At 44.6% G+C, this 26,997-nt stretch overlaps 1 protein-coding gene and 1 long non-coding RNA gene across 2 annotated transcripts; one reads left to right on the forward strand and one right to left on the reverse strand.

The window, feature by feature from the left end:
* Window positions 1-10,864: 10,864 nt before the first annotated feature.
* Window positions 10,865-16,059, reverse strand: S100A11 (S100 calcium binding protein A11). The gene is made up of 3 exons (XM_060007350.1): window positions 15,955-16,059; window positions 12,032-12,184; window positions 10,865-11,188 (listed from the first exon to the last, which is right to left on the reverse strand). Exons 1-3 carry the CDS (start codon window positions 15,955-15,957, stop codon window positions 11,033-11,035), a joined length of 312 nt encoding a protein of 103 aa, XP_059863333.1. The 5' UTR covers window positions 15,958-16,059; the 3' UTR covers window positions 10,865-11,032.
* Window positions 16,060-25,424: 9,365 nt separating this feature from the next.
* Window positions 25,425-26,651, forward strand: LOC132437021 (uncharacterized). The gene is made up of 3 exons (XR_009521948.1): window positions 25,425-25,481; window positions 25,987-26,085; window positions 26,606-26,651. It is a non-coding gene; the product is annotated as an uncharacterized lncRNA (long non-coding RNA).
* Window positions 26,652-26,997: the final 346 nt, after the last annotated feature.

The raw sequence follows: 26,997 nt of genomic DNA on the forward strand, positions 1-26,997 counted from the left end.
AGGGGCTTCCACTACTTCTGGTGGTCCAGTGGTTGAGAATCCGTCTTGCAATGCAGGGGATACCAGTTCCATCCCTGGTCGGGAAACTAAGATCCCACATGCTGCAGGGCAACTAAGCCCATGCGCCACAACTACTGAGCCTGTGCGCTGCAACTGGAGAGAAGCCCGCGCACTGCAATGAAGAGCCTGCACACCGCAATGAAAGATCCCGCATGCTGCAACTAAGACCTGACGCAGCCAAAAAATAAATAAAAAATAAGATAAATAAAGCTTAAAAAAAAAACAAAAACAGCAAGGGAAAAGCAACAAGTTCTGTACATGGGAACTCCCATAAGGCTATCAGCTGACTTTTCAGCAGAAACTCTGCAGGTCAAAAGGGAGTGGCACAATATATTTAAAGTTATGAAAGGAAAAAACCTACAACACGAATACTCCACCCAGCAAAGCTCTTGTTCAGATTTGATGGAGAGATCAAAAGTTTTACAGACAAGCAAAAGTTAAGAGTTGAGCAACACCAAACCAGCTTTACAAGAAATGTCAAAGGGGACTTCACTGGTGGCGCAGTGGATGAGAATCCGCCTGCCAATGCAGGGGACGTGGGTTCAAGCCCTGGTCCAGGAAGATCCCACATGCCGCGGAGCAACTAAGCCCGTGCACCACACCTACTGAAGCCCACGCGTCTAGAGCCCGTGCTCTGCAACAATGAGAAGCCCGTGCACCGCAACGAAGAGTAGTCCCCACTCGCCACAACTAGAGAAAGCCCGTGTGCAGCAACGAAGATGCAACGCCGCCAAAAATAAATAAAACTAAACCTTAAAAAAAAAAAAAAGAAATGTCAAAGGAATTGCTCTAAGCAAAAAAGAAAAGGTACAACTAGAAACATAGAAATTACGAAAGGGGGCTTCCCTGGTGGTGCAGTGGTTGAGAGTCCGCCTGCCGATGCAGCGGACACGGGTTCGCGCCCTGGTCTGGGAAGATCCCACATGCCCCAGAGCGGCTGGGCCCGTTGAGCCATGGCCGCTGAGCCTGCGCGTCCGGAGCCTGTGCTCCACAACGGGAGAGGCCACAACAGTGAGAGGCCCGCGTACCGAAAGAAAAAAAAAAAAATTACGAAAGGAAAAAACTCATTGGAAAATGCAAATATATAGAAAAAGTAGTAAACCAACCATGTACAAAGGTAGTAGGAAGGTTAAAAAACAAAAGTAGTAAAATCATCTATATCTGCAATAAATAGTTAAGGGATACACAAAACAAAACGATATAAAATATGATGTCAAAAACAATAATCATGGGAAGAGGGAAGTAAAAATGCAGGGCTGTTAAAATGCATTTGAAATTAAGACATCAGCAACTTAGAATAATTATTTATATATATATATATATATATATATATACACACACACACACACACACACACACATACATATATATGTATATATATATAGAGAGAGAGAGACCTCATAGTAACCAGGTTCTACCATTCATTAGCTTTGAGACTTAGGCCAAGTTACTAACCTCTCTGAATTTGTTTTTTCATCTTCAAAGTGAGGATAATAATAACCAATATTTGGGAAAGCCATTGCACTTTATTATACAGATCATTTTTGTATATTCATTCAGAAACTTACTGAGTGCCAACTATATGCCCGGCACTATCTAAATGCTGAGGATATAGAAATACAGAAAATATAGAAAAATATAGAAAGACGTAGTCTCTGTCTTCAGGAACCCCGCTCTAGTAGGCCAGGCAGAAAAATAAAACATGTAAGGTGAAAAGTATTGTGGTCAAAGTGCTTCTGGTTGTTGGCTGGAGTGCAGAGAAGAGAGCAGAGATAGGGGAGTTGGGGAGGCTTCCTGGAGGAGGAGCCACTTGAGGCTAACCTGAAGGATGAGTAAGAGCCAGGTGAAGAAGGTGGGGGGATGAGGGAATAAGGGAGAGGCATCCAGAGAACCACAGATGATTTGGAAGGTTTGGTGGGTACGTGGGATGTGTGGGTACATGGGAGCTTGCAGGAGATCAAGACATAGAATCTGTAAAGGGCCAAATCACAAAGAGCTACTGGTGCTGAGTGAAGAAATCTGAACTTTATTTTGAATACTGTGAGGAACATTGAAAGCTTAATACTTTTTAAAAATAATAAATTAATTAATTAATTTTCACTCTGCCGGGTCTTAGTTGTGGCACGCAAGATCTTCTTTGTGGCATGCAGGATCTTTAATTGTGGCATGTGGGATCCTTAGTTGTGGCATGCGGGATCTTTTAGTTGCGGCATGTGAGCTTCTTAGTTGCAGCACGCGGACTCTTAATTTCAGCATGCATGTGGGATCTAGTTCCCCGACCAGGGATTGAACTCAGGCCCCCTACATTGGGAGCATGAAGTCTTACACACTGGACCACCAGGGAAGTCCCGAAAGCTTAATACTTATATACCTTTTTCTGATTATAAGAGTAAACGGTATCCATTGATAGAAAAATGAAAAATACAGAAACATATAAAGAACAAAAGGAGCATCCAGCGATAACCATTGTTCATATTTTGGTAAATATAGTTGATGAAGTTATATATGTATGTCTGCTATATCCTGGCTACTTAACATGTGGTTCATGGGCCAGCAGCAGCGGCATCACCTGGGAGCTTGTTAGAAATGCAGAATCTCCCGTTCCACCACGGACTCAGGGAATCAGAATCTGCAGCTGAAATGGAATGAAGCTGCATGGCAGTGTATTCTTAAGTGCCTCATGGGTAGTGAAGTAGTTGAGGGACAGGGCGAGTCACACTGGTCAGACTAGGAAGGGAGGCTTCTCAGAAGACCTGAGACTTGAGGTAAGTTTTGTAGAATATGTGGTATTAGGCCAAATAGAGGGGAGGGAAACAACAAATGGATTAGTGGTCAAGATAGGGTTTGGAAGTGTTTTAGTCAGAGTTCTCCAGAGAAACATAACCAAGAGCATATATAGATACATATAGAAGGAAATTTATTATATCAATTGGCTCATGAGGTGATGGAGGACGAGAAGTCCCATGATATGCTCTCTGCAAGCTGGAGATCCCGGAATGCTGGTGCGATAATGTAGTCCAAGTCCAAAGGCCTGAGAATTCGGAGGGCAGATGTTGCAAGTCCCCACCTGAGTCTGAAAGCCAGAAAACCAGGAGTGTCGAAGTCTGAGAGCAGGAGAAGGTGGATGTCTCAGCTCAGAGAGGGCAAATTCGCCCTTCCTCTGTCTTCTGTTCTATTCAGCCTCTCAAGGGATCTGATGCTGCCCACCCACATGGGGAGGACCTTTTGCTTTACTCAGTCTACCAATTCAAATGCTAATCTCTTCCAGAAACACCCTCACGACATACCCAGAAATCATATTTTATCAGCTATCTGGGCATCCCTTTTTTTTTTTTTTTTTTTTTTGCGGTATGCGGGCCTTTCACTGTTGTGGCCTCTCTCGCTGCGGGGCACAGGCTCCAGACGCGCAGGCTCAGCGGCCATGGCTCACGGGCCCAGCCGCTCCGCGGCATGTGGGATCTTCCCGGACCGGGGCACGAACCCATATCCCCTGCATCGGCAGGTGGACTCTCAACCACTGCGCCACCAGGGAAGCCCCTGGGCATCCCTTTTGCCCAATCAAGCTGACACATAAAATTAACCATCACGAGGAGTCAGGCAGACTTGGCCTTGCCTCTTATTTGCTGTGAGACCTGGGAAAACTTCTCAGTCTCTCTGTGCCTTAGTGTCTTACTCTATAAACTAGGCATTAATAATTGTGCTTATATTATAGAATTGTTGAGGAATACTTGTTAAGATATAATATATGTAAAGCTCTTAGACACACAGTAAGTACTTAAGTTTTAGCTATTAGAATTATTACTATTAATGCCAACAATAAGGGTACAACATTTAGGACATGGAAGACAATAAATTTAAGTTGAATCATGTCAAATTGAATTCCATGTGAAGGAAAAAACAGCAAAGGTGCAGAGGTAATCTATTTGTTGTTCCCCTCCCCTCTATTTGGCCTAATTCCACATATTCTACAAAATTTACCTGCAAGCTGGAGATCCTGGAAAGCCGGTGTGATAATGTAGTCTCCGTCCAAAAGCCCGAGAATTTGGAGGGCAGATGGTGCAGGTTCAAACCAGGTTGAAGAGCTTATTCTTGTTAAGAATGCAGAAATTGGACTTCCCTGGTGGTGCAGTGGTTAAGAATCCACCTGCCAATGCAGGGGACACGGGTTCGAGCCCTGGTCCAGGAAGATTCCACATGCTGCGGAGCAACTAATCCCGTGCGCCACAACTACTGAGCCTGCGCTCTAGAGCCCCCGAGCCACAACTACTGAAACCCGCATGCTTAGAGCCTGTGCTTCGCAACAAGAGAAGCCACCGCGATGAGAGGCCTGCGCACCACAACAAAGAGTAGCCCCCGTGTGCCACAACTAGAGAAAGCCTGCGCGCAGCAATGAAGACCCAACGCAGCCAAAAATAAATAAATAAATAAATTTATTAAAAAAGAAAAAAAAAAAAGAACGCAGACATATAGCCCAGCTAGGAGTGCTAGTTGAAGTGTGACTGGTTATGACTTTCATTGATGGGAGAAACTAGGGACATAAGAGGAGAAGGTCAAAGACTGAGTTTGAGTCTTAAGGTACAGAAAGAAGAGTGGGCAAAGGAAACAAAAAGGATGAGAGGTTGCTAAAAGGAAGAAGGGATCCTTGAAGAAAGGTCTGGTGCAGGAAATGCACTAGATGATCTAGGAACATCTTATACCAGCAAGAAGGAAGTTATCAAAGACTACTAGGGTCATGTCATAGGAACTTAGGCCCCACCTCAAAGGAACTCCCACTGGCCAAACATGAGACAGTATGAGCATTGATAAGGAAAACAATGGAAACATATTTAATATGCTTAAATCCATGAGTTACTAATGATACTAAATAATGACAGCAAAACGATCTCATTGCTCACTTTTTTTTTTTGGCCGCGCTGTGCGGCATGCGGGATCTTAGTTCCCAGACCAGGGATCGAACCTGTGTCCCCTGCATTGGAGGCACGGAGTCTTAACCACTGAACTGCCAGGGAACTCCCCCATTGGTCACTTTTAGAGGATGCTAGGTAATGATTCTGACACCAACTACTGTATGCGTGTTTTTTTCCCCACACGACCAAGCAGTTCTCTGACACCAGCTGGGTGTCCTACGATTTAACTCAATTCTGACACTATCTCCCTGGAGATAGGGTCAGATCCACATGGTAAGGGCTCAGTCCTTTCCCTCCCCTCACTTCAGAGCCAACTGAAAGTCCAGGTTGTCACCTGTGCTTCTGACTGACTGGCTCTATTTTGGAGGTTCTCATGACCTCCTTCTTGGGTTCCGTCACTTTGTTACAGTGGCTCACAGAACTCAGAGAAACATTTTATTTATTAGATTCCTGGTTATATAAAGAATATAACTGAGGAACAGCCAGGTGGAAGAGAGGCATAGGGCAAGGCTTGCGGGAAGGGGCTCAGAGTTTCCATGTCCCCTCAGAGCGCTCCCCTCTCTCCTTGTCTCCATGTGTTCACCAACCCAGAAGTTCTCCAAACCCCATCCTTTTGGGTTTTTATGGAGACTTCGTTACATAGGCCTGATGGATTAAATCATCGGCCATTGGTGATTGAACCCAACATCTAGTTCCTCTCCCCTCCCCAGAAGTCAGCAGGGTGAGAACAAAAGTTCCAGCCATCCGTTCAGGAGGTTTAATGGTGATGAAATGAGGAGAGGGTCGCTAGCATTTATGAAGCAACCTCTGCTGCCTAGGTGATGTTAACGTACACCTTCTCCAACTTCCACATTTGGTTTTCTTGCTCTGTCAGAAGTTAATCTCTTTGTGGACTGGACTTACAACGTTCCTGAGTTGTCTTTGTTTTGCATTCCTACCAGAAGTTCTGGTGACTCCATGCATCATGTTTAAGATAACGTTGACACTAAGTCGCTGTGAGGATGAAATATGAATCTGGCAACAGCAACATTTCTCTCTGTGTGGGCTGCAGTCTCAGCCGGGAGAGGTGCGGCAAGGGCCCGGGATTATCGTTGTTCCTCTCCGCCCTCGCTGCCTGTTCTCACAGGGTGCTTCAGTCACTGAGAGCCAGTTCCCAGCCAGTGCAGACTTGTCTTTCCCTCTCAGAGTCTTCTTTCTTGACTGTGGCCATTCAGGAATGTTTTCACTGGTGACTAGGGGAGATTAGAGACAGCAGAGAAACAAAGCGTGAATTATCAATCTTGCTGTACAGGTGTGGTCCTCTCTGTCTCTCTGCCCAAATTCCCGAAACATCTCTCACCAGGTTCGTGGAGAGTACAACAGGGTCGTTGTGAGGTGGGCGGGTGCAGTGAGTCAGTGAGGTCTTCCTGAGGTCTAGCGGGCAGGACGGGATCCTCCCGTCATCACCCCAGCAGGGCCAGGAATTGTTGGTGAAACGTCCAGCTTCATGATCCTTTATATATCTGCATGACTATATATTTCACGTATAGACTCTCTATTTGCTTCTCTTTTTTTTTCCTACTTCATGTATCCCTGTTCTTGTTTCATGTATCCTACTTCCTGCCTGTGTTTATTTGAACATTTTAAACAAACATGTTAAAGTCCTTTCCAGATTGCTCTCTCTCTTTACTTGGGTGCAAAGTCTCTCATCTTTTGCACATACTGATAGCCTCTCACATGCAGTGTAATGTTTGTAATGTTTGCAGCCTATTTTAGCAGAATTTGTCTTCTGTGGAAATCCTCCAAATGCCTGGGGTGTCTCCATGAGGTGGTTTGCATTTGCCTAGGGTTTTATTGTGTTTACTGCTCTGGAGCACTTTTAAGGTAGTTTCTTAGCCTGGAGATTCTGTACAAAGCAGCAGTGTGTGTTTGAGCCCCATGCCTCCAGGAAGCACAAGTGCAGCATTTTGACTTCTCTCAGATAACTTTGTTCCCCCTATGGCTTATTCTGAGTCTTGTCTGGGGTGGTGGGCTGAGTTTTTCAGTCTTCATCACTGATAGGGCAACTCTTTAGTGGTTTGTCTCCTTTAGCTAAGAGCTCCTGTTCTGCAGCCTAGGTTCACATGACCTCAATTCTGGCATAATTACAACTGTGGGTTCCTTTTTTGCTTTTGGCATCTGGATATTTCTCTTTCTGAATTTTGAACTAAGTATTTAAACTTATTTTGGAGGGGGGTGTTCCATTTTATCCAGCATTATTTGCAGTAGGAAGGGGCTTGCTGTATTTGCTCCATCCTCAATCTTGACAGAAGTCCTAACATCATGGCCCAAACCTTCCTAAAAAGGGCTAGATCTTTGCTTGATTTTTTTTTCTTTTTTTTTTAAATTCTACATTCGGTCTGGCAATGGTTTTTTTTTTCTTTTATGCGGGCCTCTCACTGTTGTGGCCTCTCCCGTTGCGGAGCACAGGTTCCGGACGCGCAGGTTCAGCAGCCATGGCTCACAGGCCCAGCTGCTCCGCGGCATGTGGGATCTTCCCGGACCGGGGCACGAACCCGCGTCCCCTGCATCGGCAGGCGGACTCTCAACCACTGCACCACCAGGGAAGCCCCTGGCAATAGTTTTTTGGATGTGAAACCAGGAACACAGGCAGTAAAAGAAAAATAGACACATTCAAAAATAAAACTTTATCAAGATTAAAAACTTTTGTGCATCAAAGGACACTATCAATAGAGTGAAAAAGCAACCCACAGAATGGGAGAAAATATTTGCAAATCATGTATCTGATAAGGGATTAATATCCAGAATATATAAAGAACTCCTACAACTCAATAATAAAAAACCACACAACCCAATTAAAAAATGGACAAATTTACCAAATTGTATACGTAAATTATGTGCAGTTTTTTTATACCAATTAATACCTCAATAGGGAAAAAATGGGCAAAGTACTAGAATAGATATTTTTCCAGTCGAGATATATGTGACTAATAAGTACATGAAAAGCTGTTCAACATCACTAATTACTAGGGAAATGAAAATGAAAATAATGAGATACCATTTCATGCCTGTTAGGTTGAACATTATCCAAGACACAGAAAATAACCAGTGTTGGTGAGGATGTGAAGAAATTGGACATTGCTTGTACATTGCTGATGGGAATGTAAAATGGTGTAGCTGCTGTGGAAAAGGGCATGGTGGTTCCTAAAAAATTAAACACAGAATTTCCATATGATACAGCAATTCCACTTCCGGGTGTATAATCCAGAAGAATTGAATGCAGGGACTCTAATGGATATTTGTACACCCATGTTTATAGTGGCATTATTCTCAGTAACCAAAAGGTGGAAGCAATCCAAGTGTCCATTGGGGGGTGAATGGATAAACAAAGTGTAATATATACATACAATGGACATACAATGGAATATTATTCAGCCTTAAAAAGGAAGGAAATTCTGACATGTGCCGCTACGTGGATGAACCTTGAGGACATTATGCTAAGTGAAATAAACCAGTTACAAAAAAACTTGTATGAGGTACCTGCAGTAGTGAAATTCACAGAGACAGAAAGTAGAATGTCTGTAGCCAGGGATGGGAGTAGAGGGGAGTGGGGAGTACAAAATTTCCGTCATGGAAGAAAAAGTTCTGGAGATGAATAGTGGTGATGGTCGCACCACAGTGTGAATGTACTTAATGCTTCTGAACTGTATACTTAAAAATGGTTAAAATGTTAAATTTCATGTTATGTAAATTTAACCACAAAAAAACATTTAATAAATGAAGGATATATACTAAAAAATATTTATTTGCATTAGCACTTTATCCTCTGCTTCTCTCTCTGACAGGAGTAACTCTGTGGTAGGGAAATAATGATCTCATCTTTCTACGATGTGATAGATATTCTCTTTGCCCCTCCATATCCACTTTCTATGCTTCTCTGCCCTTCTCAGCTTTCCAGCTGGCTTGTCCCATGGGAGGTGCTGGCAGGAGATCATGAAGATGGGAAGAGAGAGAAATCGGTATTTATTCCCCTGGCTCCCTCCTGCCGCCTGTGGTCTGATAGTGGCCGTATTTCTATGAACAAGGCCACAGCATCTGTGGGGACTCCTCTCCCTTGCCTGTGGTTCTTGCTAGCTTCCAGTAACTGCTCCTTGGTTTGCCCAGTCAGGCCTAGTGGTGGTAACAGCTTCCTAATTTTGTTAGTCCCTGGTGCTTTGACATCCCTCTGTTTCTCTTATCCCTGAGCACAACTTTGTAATAGTCTCTTCAGTAAACTTTCTTCAGTGACCCTGGTGAGTGTGCACGTGTTTCCTGTGGGAACCCTGACTGATATGCGTAGTGTCCCAAGTCTGATTTTATAGCACTATCTACTTTTTCAGACCCACTATATGCCGGGCACCACGCTAGGTACTAGTGATACAGTGATGCATTTAACTAGATCCCTTTTCCTGAGTTCAAAGTCAAGTCTGGGAAGACATCACTGTTGCAATACAGAGTGATAAGTGCTGTAAGAGAGGTGAGAACAGAATGCTGTGGAAGCACAGTGTAAGGGGAGATGACACTTGTGCTGCTCTATAGAGTAGGAAAAGGTGGGAAAGGGGCGAAGGGCTTTCAGGGCAGCAAGAAGAGATTATGAAGGGACAGAGGCACAGCACTTAGTTATCAGCTCAGGAGTATTTGGCAAGTCTAGAGAGAAGTGGGAATGAGGCTGGAGAAGGGGTTAGGGACCCACCATGAAAGCCCTTGGGTGCCCAAAGATAACTGTGGATTTCATCTTGCTTATTAAGAGGAATCAATGCTTGGTTTTAACCAAGGGAGTGACATCAAGTTTGCCTTTAAAAACTCTTTGGTCACAGGGTGGAGAAAGGAGTGGAAGAGATCAAGCTGGGGCAGAGAGAAGAATACGAGTTTATTGGGAAATGGTAGAGACTGTCTTTTCTGAAGGCTAGGGACCAGTAGCTGGCTGGTTAACTTAAAAAAAAAAATCAGTTAAAATGGGTATTCATAAAAATATTCTAAATATTTAAACTTAAAACATGTACATTTACCAATATTTTGCTATACTGCCTTTCTCGCATAAATCACACTTATGATTTTCAGTTCCTTTTTTTAAAAAAACAATTTATTACTTATGTATTTATTTGGCTGCACTGGGTCTTAGTTGCTGCACGAGGGATCTTCATTGCAGCATGTGGGATCTCTTTTTTTTTTTAAGTTGCGACATGCAGTATCTTTAGCTGTGGCATGTGAACTCCTAGTTGCAGCATGTGGGATCTAGTTTCCTGACCAGGAATCAAACCTGGGCCCCCTGCATTGGGAACGTGGAGTCTTAGCCCCTGGACCACCAGGATGAAGTCCCAGTTCCTTTAAGTGGAGGAATTTAAAGATACTTGTGAGGCAATCTGAGTGAAAGATGCTTCTAGATTTTTATGAGGCTTTTCACATTTGTTTACAGTTGTTTCAGCTACACCTACATCAACCACAGTTATCTTCAGTGAGTTTCTCTAATCAAGTTTTTGAAAAGAATTCAATTTGGCTTTCAGAAAGACAACAACTATGTTTTTGCACTCATAGTTCTTTGTTTATTTGTTTGTTTATTCATTTGTTCCCCCCCCCACTAGAAGGTAACCTCAGTGAAGGCAGGAACTTATCTGTCTTGCTGACTGTATCTTCAAAGCCTATGACAGTGCCTGTAGTAGGAGTGTATAGACGTTTAATGAGTGAACAATAAGTGATGTCTCTCCATCAGTCTGAGTAATTTAGATGATTATGTTGGTATCATTAGTCATGATTATTTATACACCCAAGATGCATTTTTACTATTTACTTTGCAACTTCTGGTAACTGTTTCCATCAATCTAATTTATATTCCTCCCAGTCATCTCCCTCCCTTGCACAAATTTACTGACTCTCCAGTGTGTGCTTTAAAAAACAATATTGTTTTATTACTACCAGCAGGAGTGGCCTGCATGCGGTGGTGGGTACACTGGGCTCAGGGTATGTGTGGGCTGTGAGGGGTAGATGATAATTGGGAGGCTGAAGGAAAGGGAGTGGGGCTGGAGGCCAGGCCCAAAGGCTCCTCCGATTTACTTCCGGGAAGAGGTAGACTTAATAAAGGAGTCATGGCAAGCTAGGGCCAGGCCGCCAATAAGATTAAGAAATTCTTGGAAATCTAACTGTCCATCAGAGTCGAGGTCCAGCTTCTTCATCATGCGGTCAAGGACACCAGGGTCCTTCTGGTTCTGCAAAGATAATAACAATAATGATATTAGTACCTTTATATTGTACTTTCTAAGATGCTTTCAAAAATGTTTCCACATTTTATTCTTACAAGAGTGTGAGGTACCGGGTAGGGGTTATTAATATTCGCACTTTTCAGAGACAGAAACAGACTCAAACAGGTGAAGTGAGTGGCCTAAGCGGAAGACCTAGGACACGAACCCAGCTTTTCTAGCTCCTAGTCCAGGGTTCTTTCTGTGACCATCAGGGGTTACTCAATTTTGTAAAAACAGTGGAAAACTTTTTCTAAGTGTTGCATGCAACTCCAATATACAAACTACATAAAAGCAGAGTGACTGGAGGTGGAAAGAGGATGCGGTCCCTGCCTAATCAGCCCCATCCTCCACTCATCCAAGCCCCCAGCACATACGCACACTTACATCCACTGGTTACATATGGCTACTTAATTAATTTAGAAAGTCAGTCCTTTAGTTGCTAGTGGCTACCATATCAGGTAGCGCATATATAGAACATTAATTCCATCACTACAGAAAGTTCTACGGCTGCCCTAGAGGCTTTGGGGTGGAGGAATAAAATTTGAAAACTCTTCTATTACTCCATTTACCATTTTGTAAGCCCCTCTCCTTAAATGAAAAAAATCACTGTTCCCTATGTCAGTGTAGTTTGATAACTTTGATCTTTAGAACATACTTTATTCAAAGAAGAGGAGAACAGAAGGTCCTTTAATAGTCATTCAGAGTTTACTCAGCCCTAGGGGCTCAGCTGCTGTCCTTCACGCCTAGCCATTCTCCCAGGGTCTTGTTTCATGCTGTGTGTGGCCTGGGGGTGGGGGCAGGGACCAATACCTTTGTGAAGGCACCCAGCTCTGTATTCATGAAGATAAGGAACTCCGCCTTGGAGAGTTTGCTGTTGTTACCGTCCCTTCCAGCATGCCTTTGGAAAACAGCAATCAGAGACTCGATGCACCGTTCAGTCTCTGTAGGGCTGGATGTTTTTGCCTTTGGAAAAAAAAAAATTCAGGGTTCAGACAAGGGCAAGATATCAAAAGCTGGGTGCTAGGGAAAACTCCAGAGGATCTTGTCTCTTCATTTTGGGTCAAGCAGTTTCCTGAAAGACTCGGTCGTTGTTTAGGGGGCTAAGGGGCCCAAGACAACCACAGAAAGTCACATTCGGTGAGCTTCCTCCCCACATCTCCTCACATGTTTATTCCAGGTGAAAATTAGTGAGGGTAAATATGGAGCATGCTGGTATGTTTGAAAGCAGTAGACTGCCTAGATGAGCGTGAGGTGACAGGGTTTACTGATATTTTTAGAATGTGTGGATAAATATATGTATAACTATATATCCACAAATCCATATACATACCAAGCATTGTCTATAGATTAAAAAGTTCCCTATTTTCCAAGAGTATATGGAGGCTACTGTGATAAGTGAAATGGCATTTCTTTTTAAAGGAATACTGAATTCCCAGGACTCATACATTTTCTAGAAGAAAACTAAAAGCATAGTTATTATTGTGTATGGGGTAGGAGATCTGAGAACTTTTTGGATGTTGGAAAGCAGCTTTCGTATTTGAGAGTTAGAACCCCTTAATTTTACACGTGAGGAAACAGGCATGAGAAGGGAACTGACATGGCAGAGCTACTGCTACAATCTCAGCCTCCAGGTTGCTTTCTGCAGCCCTTGGCCTTTGCTCCTTCTATTCCCAGATGCCACTAATTCCCACAGAAAAGGCTGGTGGAACTTCTCTGGTCACTTCACACCAGGAAGGTTGATATGGGGGCTCTTAGGTTGCCGCTCACACAGCTCCCATCGCATCTACGGAGCTGAACCACAGCTGTGGCTGCACTAGAAGGAGCACAAGCTTCATATCCTGTTCTGGGCTCTGCCTTCCTTACAACAGATGTCTTCAAGGAAATTCTGTCATGCCGAGTCTGCCCCTCATTCCAGCCAGCGCCTGGGCCCCAGACGTGAGGAACTCGTGGGCTCCCCCTGGTGGATAAGAAGGGGAACTGCAGACTTTCTGGAAATCTTGCAGGGCCACACCCTTCCTCCAAAGCTTTCTCTGTGGACATTAACAATGTCTACATTGGATGGTGACATTCGCAATGTGGCACTTAGCCCGTTAATTTGTTCTTGGGATGGACTTCCTGGAGCCCAGAGCTAGAGACTTTCAGGCCCCATAATTAATATGTTAAGGATTGATGTGAGCCCTGTTATTGATCTGAGCTCTTAGCTGCACAGCTGCCAGTCTCCTTCCCTCCTTCAGTCTCTCCAGGTGCTTTAACTGCCTAGCCAGGTGCCGGTGCTCATTGCATCCTGAAGCATCTATAAAGCCCCTTCTGGAGATCTATTCTTCCTCAATGGTCACACTGTCAGAACTTTTTCTTTAGAAAAGTGTTGGTAGCTTCAGAGTTTTGGTGAGAAACAAAATACCACAGCCTAGAAACAGATGTGTTTGCACAACAGCTTTTCTTACCAGGACTACAATCTCACAGTCTTACTAACGTGTCAGATTACAGGAACAAGGCTGACTGGAAGGGCACACCAGATAGGGTAGAAGGTTCCAGGTTGAGGAGCAAGGGCTTTGTGATCTTTTTCTAGACCTACAGATGTGTCCTCTGCCTCTTTTCTTTGCGGAATTCAGATTGCTTTTTGATTTTCCAGTTTCAAAGTGGCTTTCTGCTTTTCCTTTTTCTCTCCTTAACGTCAATCTTGACAGATTTTTTTTTCCCCTTTAAAACTGTTGCTATCAGCCACATGGAGAAAGTTAAAACCCCTGCATTTCTTCCCAGAGGTAATTTCCAGAGGAAAAGAAACACAATTATCAAATTACTTAAATGGAATTGCAAAATTTGTAGTGCTGGAGGGGCAGAGAGGCCCAGAGACAGGAAAGCTTTGCTCAAGTTCGAGAAGTGGCTGAAGGAGGAGATCTCCTGCTTGGATGGAGGCCAGTGCTCCCCATCACTGCATCCTCAGAGTTGTATTTGATGGGAACAATGATAGGAAGGAGAAAACAGCGTGATAAATGGGTGCTGTGAGAGAATTAAAAAAAATGCATGCTAGGGACTTCCCTCGTGGTGCAGTGGTGAAGAATCTGCCTGCCAATGCAGGGGACACAGGTTTGAGCCCTGGTCCGGGAAGATCCCACATGCCGCGGAGCAACTAAGCCCGTGTGCCACAACTACTGAGCCTGCGCTCTAGAGCCCGTGAGCCACAACTACTGAGCCTGCATGCCGCAACTAGTGAAGCCCGTGCACCTAGAGCCTGTGCTCTGCAACAAGAGAAGCCACCGCAATGAGAAGCCCTTGCACTGCAACAGAGTAGCCCCCGCTCACCACAACTTGAGAAAGCCCACGCACAGCAACTAAGACCCAACGCAGACAAAAATAAATGTTAAAAAATGCATGCTAAACACTCAACATTTGAGAAAGTTAAAAAAAAAAAAAGTAACGCCTGAAAAAACTCAAGTATTGCAGTTCTCATTCTTAACTAACATGCTCCCTTTCCTCCCAAGGAGCCCTGGTGGCATCCACCTTCCGCCGGGGCGGTCATTCCACGTCTTTACCACTTGGTGGTGCTGGGTCTGCCTTTTCTATGTTCCATGGGACATTGATTCCTCGCTTTTGCACGGAAAGGAGAAAGCGCAGTCGGGGGTACAGACTGGCAGACTAAAGCAGGGGTTGGCAAACGTGTTTTGTAAAGGGCCAGATGGTATAAGTTTTAGGCCAGTGCGGCTCATATGGTCTCTGTCACTCTGCTTTTGTAGCAGGGCAGCAACCACACAGAAAACTCATGAATGGGCGTGGTCGTGCGCCAATAAAACTTTATGAACACTGAAGTTTGATTTTCATATAATTTTCACGTGTTACAAAGTATTATTCTTCCTTTGACTTTCTTTCAACTATTTAAATATGTAAAATCCGTTCGTAGCTCGTGGGCGAACAGAACCCCGATTTGGCCCTTGGGCGGAAGTTTGCAGACCTCCCTTCACTAAAGAGAGGCCAAGGAAGAGGCAGATTTTGGAGGTGTATTAATGGAAAAGAAAAGAGTTCAAAATGGGGATGGCAGGAGCTGAGAGAAGAAAAACAGGAGACGGGGTGAGCACCTAACAAGATGGTGGGCTAGGGGGAAAAAGAAAGGAGGAGGGGGCTTCCGGTCGCCGGGCTCCTCCCACATTCCTGGGCGCCGCTCGGCTAGCTGGGACCCGCTTCAGTTTCAGTCTCTGCGCCTTGGCCGTTTGCCGGTCTTTTACCGAAACTCTGATTTCCCCTAGGGGTCAGACCATTAGGTCTGAAACGTTCCCTTTCTGGTCTCTAGAACTGTACATAACTAGCGTCGCCGCGCAGAATTCCAACCCCTGTCTTTAGGTCGTACCCCGGGCTCCGCGGACAGCGGCGGCGAGGGGCGTCCCGCACCGGCCGGACACCCCTGCCCCCGTCCCGGCTGAGCGAGGGGTCGGGGCGGCTTCACCCTGTGCGGGGCTCCGAGCGGGCGCGGCTCGCAGTGCATTTCCTCTATCCCAGCCCTAGACCTTCGCCTGGAAAACAAAAGAACCTCCCGTTGCTACCCCTAGGCTGTTATTACAGGTATAATTCAGGGCTTCTTCCTTCCATCCGCTCTTTCCTAATTCCCTGCCATAGATTCATTCGTCCTGCTCTGGTTCCTAACACGTCCATATAAAAATCAAAGACCAAGTCTGGTGAAAAGTATGCTGTTGCTTTTTTCTTTTCATGCAAGAGGAAGACAAATAAAAAGCGCGGCTTACCATGTTCGGAGAGGAACGAAGCACAGGGCTGCGAGCGAAGAGCGGCGAGGCGCGCACTGGGCGGCGGGCCGGGTCTGCTAACTCCCAGGTCCGGCCCCACCCGGCTCCGCCCCGCGCGGCTTCCGCCTGACTCACGCGACCCCTCCTCCGCTCCGTCCGCCGCCGCGCGGATCCGGACGGGTCACCGTCGCCTTTCTTTGCCAAGCATACGGCTTCACCTTAAAACTCACACAAAACCCATTGTCCTCCCTGAGCCCTAAATAATCTCTCTCCCCTGTCCCGTGAACCTTGAAGATTTTGAACTTTTCCGAATTGAAAGTTTTGCATAGCGGTCTTCTGGAAGTCTGTCCAAGTCTGTGGGTCTTTTCCCTGTACAAGCTCACGAGCTCATTCTGGTCATGCATGTTAGACAGGCAGAAAGGTCCCTTTGAAAAACGTGCAACGTGGAGTGTGGGCTATAAGTTCCTTAGAAACCAGGGCTGTCTCTTTCGCACTGGAGACGTTAACAGACTAAATGGTAGTGATTTGTGCCAGCTGGAGCACCGTTGTCTCAGACTTCTCTCTAAACCGAAAACAGTTAAAAAAAACAAACAAAACAGAGCAAGACCCTAGACCCCAAAGAACTGCAACGGTACAGTACTACTGCAAACTACTGAACCCTGCAAGTAGGGCATTTATCTGTGTGCAGTTGGCAACGGAGTTGGGAGTTGTATGAAGAATCAGAAGCTCTGGGTTCTAATCCTAGATCTGTAATTACTTCGTTGCAATACGTTTGGCAAAACCCCTCAGTCCTCTGAGTCTCCATTTCCTTACCTGTAAAAGTAGGTGCCCTTTCCTTTCCTACTTCACAAAATTGTTATGACTATCAGATAAAATGATGGCTTTGGGCTTCCCTGGTGGTGCAGTGGTTGAGAGTCCGCCTGCCGATGCAGGGGACACGGGTTCACGCCCCGGTCCGGGAAGATCCAACATGACACGGAGCGGCTGGGCCCGTGAGCCATGGCCGCTGAGCCTGTGCGTCCGGAGCCTGTGCTCCGCAGCGGGAGAGGCCACAACAGTGAGAGGCCTGAGGACCGAAAAAAAAAAAAAAAAAGAGATGGCTTTGGGAGGGCTTCAAAAACGGGAATAGATGCAAAGGAAAGATAATGGGCTGCAGGGCATTGTGTAAACTGCTTCCTGGCATCCCCTCTGCTCCTGCAGCTTCAGCTGGTCACTTCTGATCAGACCTTCATCTCTTCTCACCTACGCCAGACCCACATTTTCAGTTGTTCTTGAATCCACTTGAAAGTCTCACCTGAGCCTCAAACTCAATTCAAGAGATACTTGTTTTCCCTAAATCTGTTTCTCTTCTGTCTTCCTTACCTCTGCTAATGGTATTGCCACTCTTCTGTTCTCCCGACTTGAGAACTTTGGAGCCAGGTTTTGACTCTAAATCCCTTTCTTACCCCCAAATGTTATCGAGTGCCAAGTACCATCAGTTTTTTTCTTTTTTTTTTTTTTTTTGCGGTACGCGGTCCTCTCACTGTTGTGGCCTCTCGCGTTGCGGAGCACAGGCTCTGGACGCACAGGCTCAGCGGCCATGGCTTACGGGCCTAGCCGCTCCGCGGCATGTGGGATCTTCCCGGACCGGGGCGCGAACCCGTGTCCCCTGCATTGGCAGGAGGACTCTCAACCACTGCGCCACCAGGGAAGCCCCATCAGTTTTATTTTTACACTTTCTCTTGGATCTGCCCCTCATACTTTCTATTCTCACCTCCAGTGTTCTAGTTTAGGTTTGCATTCCCTCTTTCCTCCAGTTTCCTAACTGGTCTCTTGCCCTCCAATCTGTTCTATTGACTGTTAAAGACACATTTTTCTAATGTACAGCTCTGATCAAGTGCCTGCTTAAAAACGAAACACAACAAAAGAACCAAACAAGATGGCTCTCTAATGCCTTTTATATCAAATCCAAACTTCTTAGCTTCTATCTGGCTTTGAAAATCCTCTTTAACCTTAATTAATGAATGACTCCTTCAATTTATTCATTCAAAAAATATTTTTGGAAAACTACTATGTGCCAGGCCCACTGCTAGGTACAAGAGATACAAACATAAATGTGATATTAATGTCTGCCTTTGGGGTGGTCTATGGATAGACTTTAGACCTATGGTGTTTTGGGGGGTGTTCCATGGATGGCTGCTGGGGTCCACAAATACCCTAAAGGTATATGTGAAATTTTCTGCATAAGAGAACTTCTTCTTCAGAGCTTTCATCTGTTTCTCAGAAAAATCTATGATCAAAAATAGTAAAGAATCATTGGTCTAAACTACTCCATACCTGAATCATGGGACCTCCCATACAACATTCCTCTTTAAGGAAAAACACCCCATTTATTGCCTCTGCTGAAAATCCAGCCCCATTAGTGAATTTTTGCATGATTTGACCCTGTGCCCACTGTCACAGCTGATTGGATTGAGGTTAGTGCTGGACTCAAGGACTGCTAGTCCATAGAATGGATAGTAGTGGATGTTTCACGACGTGACGTGAAAAGATGAGCTGGGACCCTTCAGCTTTTTGGGAAACTGAAATTAGCAACACATAGCAAATTAGGCATTGAGAAAAGTGAAGCTGAACATTTGCATGGACAGAATCATGAGGTCACGGCAAATAAAAATTAGGAAGAAGCAGACACCATAAATAAGTAGGAGCTGTGAAGTTTGGAAAAAATGTGCAGAATAGTGTTCTTGTTCTCCCTGCACCTGGTTGTTTAGTTTTCCTGATTTCATGTAAGGCCTCTATTCTTTCAATAACTTCCCTGCCCTATGAGGTAGCTTGAGTGAAACCAACGTAAAGAGCTGAATCAAATAAGTATGAATTCTCCAGAACCAGGTTGGGGAATCAGCCCCGCCCAGTGAGGGCTGTCTGTGTTGACAACTCACCAGGGTCATGATGAAAGGGGTTTTCAGTTAAAGGAGGGGAGAGTTCAGGAAGATGGCACGCAAAGTAGAATTGGCAAAGTAGGTAAATGGTGTGTCAAAGTGAAGGGCTAAAGTGGGCAGGGAGCTGAGGATGAGTGAGGGCTGGTAAGTTGATACCAAGAGACAAAAATGAGGTACAGATGAGTCAATTTATTCAGGAAATAAATGTGGGGACTTCCACTGTGCAGGGTAATTCTTATGTGCAACCTGAGCTCTGTGCAGGGCTGGGCAGGATCTTAAATGGATACAATAGCCAACCATAATAACAGGGGTGTGATCAAGGCACAGTGATACTGCTGGGAATGAAGTGAGTGGTTAACTCTGGAGGAGCAGAGAAAGTGTTGTGGAGAGAGTGGTGCTTGAGTTGGGTAGTGAAGGATGAATAAGAATCCACCAGGTGTAAAAAAAAAAAAAAGTAAATAAAATAATTCATCAGGTAGATGGGCACAGTGGTGAAGCAAGGTGAAGCACAGTGCTGCAACATATTATCTGTATGAGCTCCAGCAAGTCATTTATCTGCTCTGTGCCTTGGTTTCCTCAACTATAAAGTGGAGAGTAGTAGTACTCACTTCATATGGTTGTTGTGAGGATGAAGATGTAATCATGTAAAATACTTAGAACGTAGAGTGGTGTCTTCAGAGGAACCCTTCCGTAATGGCTTGTGCAAAAGTAAGCAGGGGGGAAGCATATGTGTATTCTCAGTACTTGCAGGTGGTTCGGTAGTCCTGGGCTTTGGGTATGGGGTGATGGTAAATGTGAGCCAGGAGCTGTGGGACTGAGCCTGGAGAGGTAAGGGTCAGAGCACTAAGGGCTACGCTTGGAAATTTGGATTGTATCTGAGGGTTATCTATCAAGAACCACTGAAGATTTTAAATCAGGAGATTTGATCCACTTCACCTTTTGGGAAGCATAGAAAATGTACCAGAGAGGAGACAGACTAGAGGCAAGGAACATATTAGGATACTGTTGCAATAACCAAGGTGAGATGGCCATGGAGGTGGGGCAGGGAATTTCCAAGTACCGAGAAGGCAAAAGCAATCAAACTTGGCCTCTGCTTAGATGTGGGGGGTTTGGAAGAGGAATGAAATCACTTTAGGAGAGAATAGGACCGGGAACAGTCACATTTACTTATAGCTCTTCAAATCTCTGTCTCACCTCAGGGCCTTTGCACATCTGTCTGGTCTGCCTGCAATAGTCTTTTTCTCATCTTAGTTGTCTTGGACTCTCATAACAAACTCCCACAGACTGACTGGTTTAAACAGAAATTTGTTTTCTCACAGTTCTGGAGGCTGGAAGTCCAAGATCAAGGTACTAGTCGACTCAGGTCCTGATGAGGGCTCTTTTCCTGGTTCGCAGATGGTTGCTTTCTCGCTGAGTCTTCACATGGTGGAGAGAGGGAGGGTTCTCTCTCTTCCTTTTGTTATAAGGCCACATTCCTACTGAATTAGGGCTCCACTCTTATGACATTTAAGCATTTAATCATTTAACTGTAATTGCCTCCTAAAGACCCTATATCCAGATACAGTCACATTAGGGCTTTAACATATGCAAATTTTGTTGTTGTTGTTGTTGGGACAGACACAGTTAAGTCCATAGTGTCATCCTTCATATAACTTAGAAATCATCTTCCCTAAGCATTCCTCATCTCCTAAGAGAGTGCTAGGTATCTATGCAAAAAAAGAGTTAGCATAGCTGCCCGAGACTGCTGTCCTTGGAAAGGCCTGCTTGCAAGGCTGGACTTCGGCTGGCATCTGGGAACTTGGATTTCAAGAGGGTTCTCATCTGTTCCCTCACTGTGCCTCACTGTGCCTAAGGTGGCTCATTGTGCCTAAACTGTTGGTACAAACAATGTAGTTTATGCCAAGCACCTGCTTTCCTTCTGGGAGTTTGGAGTTTTCCAGTACATGCTGGAGAGAGTGTGCGTATGCGACCAGCCTCCAGTAAAAGCCTTGGGCACCGAGTCTCTAATGAGGTTCTCTGGTAGACAGAACTTCGCATGTGTTGTCACAATTCAAAGCTGGAGGAATTCAGCATGTCCTGTATCCACTATACGTTCCCCCATAGCTCCTTGTACTGTAATTCTTACTATACTCTACAGTCATTTTCTGTTTACTTGGTTATTTTCCTCACTAGACAGCAATCTACTTGAGGGCAGAGCCAGTATCCTGCTTACTGCAGTGTTCCCTTGAGGGGGTTCACAGGGTATGGAGGAGTCACCAGAATGGGAAGGCACATGTACAAGGTTGAGATGATACAAACGATAGAGCAAGGTCTCAGGAGCTATGGTGGATGAATTACTCCACAGAGTGGAAGAGGGGAAAATGAGGAGTGAGACTATAGAGGGACCATAGCCTTGGGAGGGCTGCAGAGGAGTATCCTTCCTGATACCCTTGTTGGCATACGAAGAGGGAGGTAAGGACATGCTTGACAGAGCCCACAGGATTTGAGTAGGAGACTTGAAGAGGTTCTCTATGGTCCCAGAGGGAAATGGAAACAGGAGCTGACTCAGATGGCTGAGTGGTGCAGAAGATTAGGAAGCTATAATTTTGCAGTGACTCTAATACACATGATTGTATGATTGTGAGGCTGTATGGCTTTCTTCTGGTGTGTTTAGAAATCTAGTCACCGGATCCAAGAGAGAGGCTTGTGAAATAGGTTTAGGGTTTTACAGAATGGATATAACAAAAGGATAAAGCAGTGAAGGAGTTGAGGATGTGGGTGAGAAAGTAATCCACTTGATTGGGCATTGAGTACAGGAAGAAAAAGGAAGGAGTGAGGACATGGAAGGTGGGTGGGCACAAAAAAATTTCTCCATAACATCAAAGAACAAGTTAAATGGAAAAGAGGGATGGAGAGAGCTGGGGATTTAAGAAGTTATTCGTATAATACAAACTTCCAGTGAGTTTAGTAATTTGTAGATAGAACTCTTATGATGGCAAAATCCAAGCATGCCTAAGGGCCTCAAACTGACTGCAGTGTATGTGGCGTGGGCATCAAGGAGGGAGGTCAAGAGCTATGAGGGTGGGGCATTGGGTGGGTGATCCTCGTCAGTGCTGAGCTCAGCCGGGATGATGAGAGGAGCTGGAGTGGAGAGCAAGAGTGTGAAGCAGGTTATGCTGTCTGAAGTGAAACAGGTATAGGACGCTGACAGGTTGTGGCAGGGGTTCTCAGCGTGTCATCTGCCACTTTCCTTTCTATGCTCCATGCTTTAACAAATGGAACCACTGTTTATCACTCAAAGATCCTCTGTACTTTCTTACCTCTTTGCTGTTACCCAAGCTTTCTCTGCCTTTGAAACATCCTTAATTTCAGTTCCCTCTGATGAAATTCTATGGCTCCTTCAATGAAGTTCCTCCTTCATGAAGCTTTTCTGATCTCCACCACCCACATTTACCCTTCCTTCCATAATATTTTGTAAATTGTTTCTTGTGGGGAGGGATTTTAATATTCTGCTGTGTATTACAGGGATTTATGTTAATAGATGTATCTTTTCTGATAGCATGTGAGTTCCTTGAAATTATGGATCCGTCATGTTCATTTTTGTGTCATTCATAGCCATTTGCACATAGTAGGACCCAGTGAACATTCATGGGATTGAACGAATAGTATGATTTCAGAGTAGGGGCTGTATTTGGTTTAATTCTGTGTGATTTAACATTCAGGACAATGTTAAATACTTGTTCCAAGAATTGTTGACTCTTTGTTTTGTTTTTCTTTTTTGGGGGAAGGATCGCAAGCTCTTTCTGTTAAGAGTTTTAAATTTTATATAAGTTAAGTTATTCAGCAAGTATTTATTAAGTACCAGATCCTGTGCTAGGGCCTGAGGGTACAAAGATAAAAAAGTCATGGTTCCTGCCTTTGAGGATCCCCAAATCTAATTTGATTAATAAAACAGGAATGGGCTGGGATTTCCCTGGTGGCGCAGTGGATAAAACTGCGCTCCCAGTACAGGGGGCCCAGGTTCCTTCCCTGGTCAGGGAACTAAATCCCACATGCATGCCACAACTAAGAGTTTCCATGCCACAACTAAGGAGCCCTGGAGCCATAACTTAAGGAGCCCTGGAGCTGCAACTAAGACCTGGCTCAACCAAATAAATTAAATAAATAAATAAGTATTTTTTTTTTTAAAAAAAAAACAGGAATGGGCTCCTTCTAGAAACTGAGTCATCTGCATCAGAAGGTGTACACTCAGTCTCTTGAGGCTCTTCCCATTTAAGTCCTGGGCTGGAAGATTTACCTCTTGAAGATAAGGACTGTAAGGGGAGAGCCTTTGATTTCTCCCATAATCTGCAGTGCTTGCCCACAGCACTGAGGCCACATTTGCAATATTAAGGAATGACCCGTCAATCTCTGAGGCCACTGTGATGTAAACGTAAATGCTGGACAAGAAATCTAAAGGCCTGAGTTTGAGTTCCAGCCCTCTCCCTAGATAAACTGTTTTTACTTCTGAGCTTCAGTTTTCCTTGTGTAAAATGGTGATAGCAATAAAGGAGAAAATAAATATAAAAGGGCTCTTCAAATGGTGGTGTGTTATACAAATGTTAATTACTACTTGCAGTATTGCTGTGTGGATTAAATGAAAGTGTGCTTTGTAGGCTCTACTTTGCAGATCTTGGTGTCACTATTGTTATCCCTTCAAGCCCTTGTCTTTTCACTTCCCGTTGCCTCTGCCCTAATTGCTGGCCCTCACTAATTCCCTCATTTGTCCTATGGTGATGGCATCTTCAGGACAGACATGGAGTTCCTGGGCAAGCTGGTGGAAGTTAACTGCTTTCCTCCATTGTCTGCACACATCTACATTTTCCTTCATATTCTTCTAGACATCTTTCATGCTGGTGGCTGGAAACCATTAAAGTCCTCCACATAGTTGTTTTTAGTCTCCAACTGTCGTTAGGCAGAGTTGAGAAATTTTCTCTTTCACAATGACCCACAGCAAATAGTTGCATGTATGTTACATTTCTACTCCGAGGAGGCCACACCATATCAGATCCATGTCTAATCCGTTGTGATCTGAATGTGTCATCAAAGTGTTCTCAGTGGATCTGTATTGCTCATTTTTTGTCCAAATTTTTCATCTTGGAATTCAAGATGAAATTCGAATCCCAGCTTCTGTTTTTTCATTATTTTCTTTCATTTACTGTGAACTCTGGTCAAGTGGGAACTTTTCGCTATTGCCTGTAGGCAGGGTTGATCCTCCTGCCGGTTCTCACTGGTTCGCCCACACTAGTTGTTACAATATTGAAGTTCTTCTCTACCAGTTGCTAAGTGTCCTCTCTAATTTTTTAAAATTAATTAATTAATTAATTAATGGCTGCGTTGGGTCTTCGTTGCTGCACGCGGGCTTTCTCTAGTTGCAGCGAATGGGGGCTACTCTTCCTTGCAGTGCACGGGCCTCTCATTGTGGTGGCTTCTCTTGTTGCAGAGCACGGGCTCTAGGCTCACGGGCTTCAGTAGTTGTGGCCCACAGGCTCAGGTGCTCCGCAGCATGTGGCATCTTCCCAGACCAGGACTTGAACCCATGTCCCCTGCACTGGCAGGCAGATTCCTAACCACTTGCCCACCAGGGTAGCCCTGTCCTCGCTTCTTGCCTGAATCCCTGAGTGCCATTCACCTGAAGCCCCAGCCACCTCAGTCCCTCTCCTGGGCCATGTGATTCCCATAATCAAGTAACTTAAGGATTAATGCACGGAGTGGTGAGGGTCTCTAGGACTTGCTCCAGCCTCGTAGCCTGGCCACTGTTCTGATTGGTCAGTGCTAGGTCACAGTTTGAATATCTTCCTGTCTTTAGGAGCCCCAGAATTTCCCACTTACTGATTTTTTTTCTTGTGTTTCCTTCCTTTCATCTGAAATTTTTCCTTCATCTTCTCATGTCCAAATTCTACCTGTACAAAGACGACCCAACTCATAAAGAACCTTCTCCAGGAAGCTTTTTACTTATCTCTTCCAACTAAAAAGGATCTGTCTCTTCATTGATCTACCACAGCCTTTTATCTGCACTTTTTTTGTGGCATGTATTACAGCCTATCTTGAATTATAGCTATTTAAGTATGTACCAATTTTTTTCCTGTTAGACTGTCAGCTCCTTGAGGACCAGGTATAGTATAATGCCTTTTTTGTGGGGCACCACCCACTCACCCTAAATGTCATTCAAACTACTACTACCCATACTCTGGGTCTAGGACAAGTGTGTGATGGGTTAGTAGTAGGCATGAGGACTTTTATGTGACAAATGAAGAATTTAAAGTTTCTTGTGGTCTGCGTTGCAGTCTTTTTCAACGGTTTGACATTTCTGTGCAATAAGACTTCCTTCTGATTCACCTCTCCCTGGTCCCCATATCCCCACCCCCCAGCTCTTGGAAGGCCTAGGAGTGGGCAGGTTAGTTCAGCTCTGTTCCCAGGCTTTAGAGAGAAAATATATGAGTTAGGGTGCTTTTGGGTGAAGATAATAGGAAATTGACTTAAGACAGTTTAAGGAACCATAACGTTATTATTTATTGTCTTTACAACAGGAGTCCCCCGGAGCAGAAGAGCAGGGTTGATTGGTTCAGCAGCTCAGGGATGTCATTAGGGGTGAGATTCTTTCATCTTTTTATCCCATGATCCACTTTACCATTATAATCATAGGTGACACATCCAGGGCATGTATTTTCTTGTTCACATCTCGGGTGGAGAAACTTGCTTTTCTTTTCCAGAAATCCTGAACAGCCTTCTCTTAAATCCCATTACCTCACACGGTTTAGGCCTGCCTATCCCTGAAGGAATAGATGGCCAAAGGGATGGAATTACCCCAATTAGCTGAGACAAATTGTTTAGGGATGGAATGGATGTTGGGGAGCTGTGTTGGGAGATTATATTTTCCAAAAATGGCCATAACACTATCTGCCCTCCCACACGCCCTTCTTACAATGTGACCCTCACACTCCCCTCCTCAGGAGGTAGGATCTATGTTTCCTCCCTTTGAACCTGGGTGGGCTTGTGGTGACTACTTTGGAAGTGGCACTATGTGATTTCTGAGACTTGATGTTAAAAGGTGACATGGAGTCTATCTGCTTCTCTCTTGGGGTGCGCACTCAAGGAAACCAGCCACCATGCTGTGAAGAAGCCCAAGCGGCCACATGGACAGACCCATGTGCAGGGAAACCACCAGCCAGCACTGAACAGCCAGCCGTGTGAGGTGCGTATCTTGGAAGTGGACCCTCCAGCCTCCAGCTACCCCGCTGCCACCATGTGAAGCAGAGGAGAGCCGTTCTATAAGGCACTAAGTTTTGGGGTGGTTTGTTATGCGGCAGTAGACAGCTGGAACAGGGGTGCACTCTGGAAAGAATTGTGTTTCCTCAGTGCTTTCTCTGGTGTCTTACTCTTTTTGTCATTGGATTAGTTAGGTATCAAGGGCAAGGCCTAAAGTGAGGAAAGAGTTGAAGCCTGAAAGGAATTTTATTGTTTAGTTCAACTTATTCGCTGTCTGGGATTTCTATATGGGATTTGGAGGTTCATGATTTATAATAACAAGCAGTGATTTTGCACATCTCCCTTGAGAAGTTGCAGTAGGAGATGGCTGGTTGTGATTTGGATGTTCAGGATCCAAGGAAAATAATCAATGACAACTATCTACTCCCTTTTTACTTAAAGTACGGCCCACCCTGGAAGGAGTAATCCTTGTTAAGGCATCTTCTTACCCGTTTTGCCTATTCTAGGAACCAGGATCTTGACTCGCTGTCAGAAGGGTCCACTCAGCTCAAGTAAGTATTCCCCAGAGTAACTTATTTATTTGTTTTAACTGAAGATGAGAATGACTGAATTCACACTTTAGAAAAATCTATATACTGTTTTTAAAGTGTTAACTCAATCATAAATATATAAGTAATAGAGTAATATGGTGTTATTTATTTATTTATTATTTTTTTCTGTGTATTTTATAATTGTTCTTTTTTTATTTTATTTTATTTTTTTTCACATCTTTATTGGAGTATAATTGCCTTACAACGGTGTGTTAGTTTCTGCTTTACAACAAAATGAATCAGTTATACATATACATATGTTCCCATATCTCTTCCCTCTTGCGTCTCCCTCCCTCCCTCCCATCCTC

Source organism: Delphinus delphis, chromosome 1 (genome assembly GCF_949987515.2).
Source record: "Delphinus delphis chromosome 1, mDelDel1.2, whole genome shotgun sequence".
Taxonomy (NCBI): Eukaryota; Metazoa; Chordata; class Mammalia; order Artiodactyla; family Delphinidae; genus Delphinus; species Delphinus delphis.

Excerpts from the sequence above, each read along its gene's own strand:
- S100A11 (XM_060007350.1), bottom strand. Across the intron at positions 11,189-12,031 it reads AGCTGGGTGCCTTCACAAAG|AACCAGAAGGACCCTGGTGT; the intron begins GTATTGGTCCCT and ends TTATCTTTGCAG.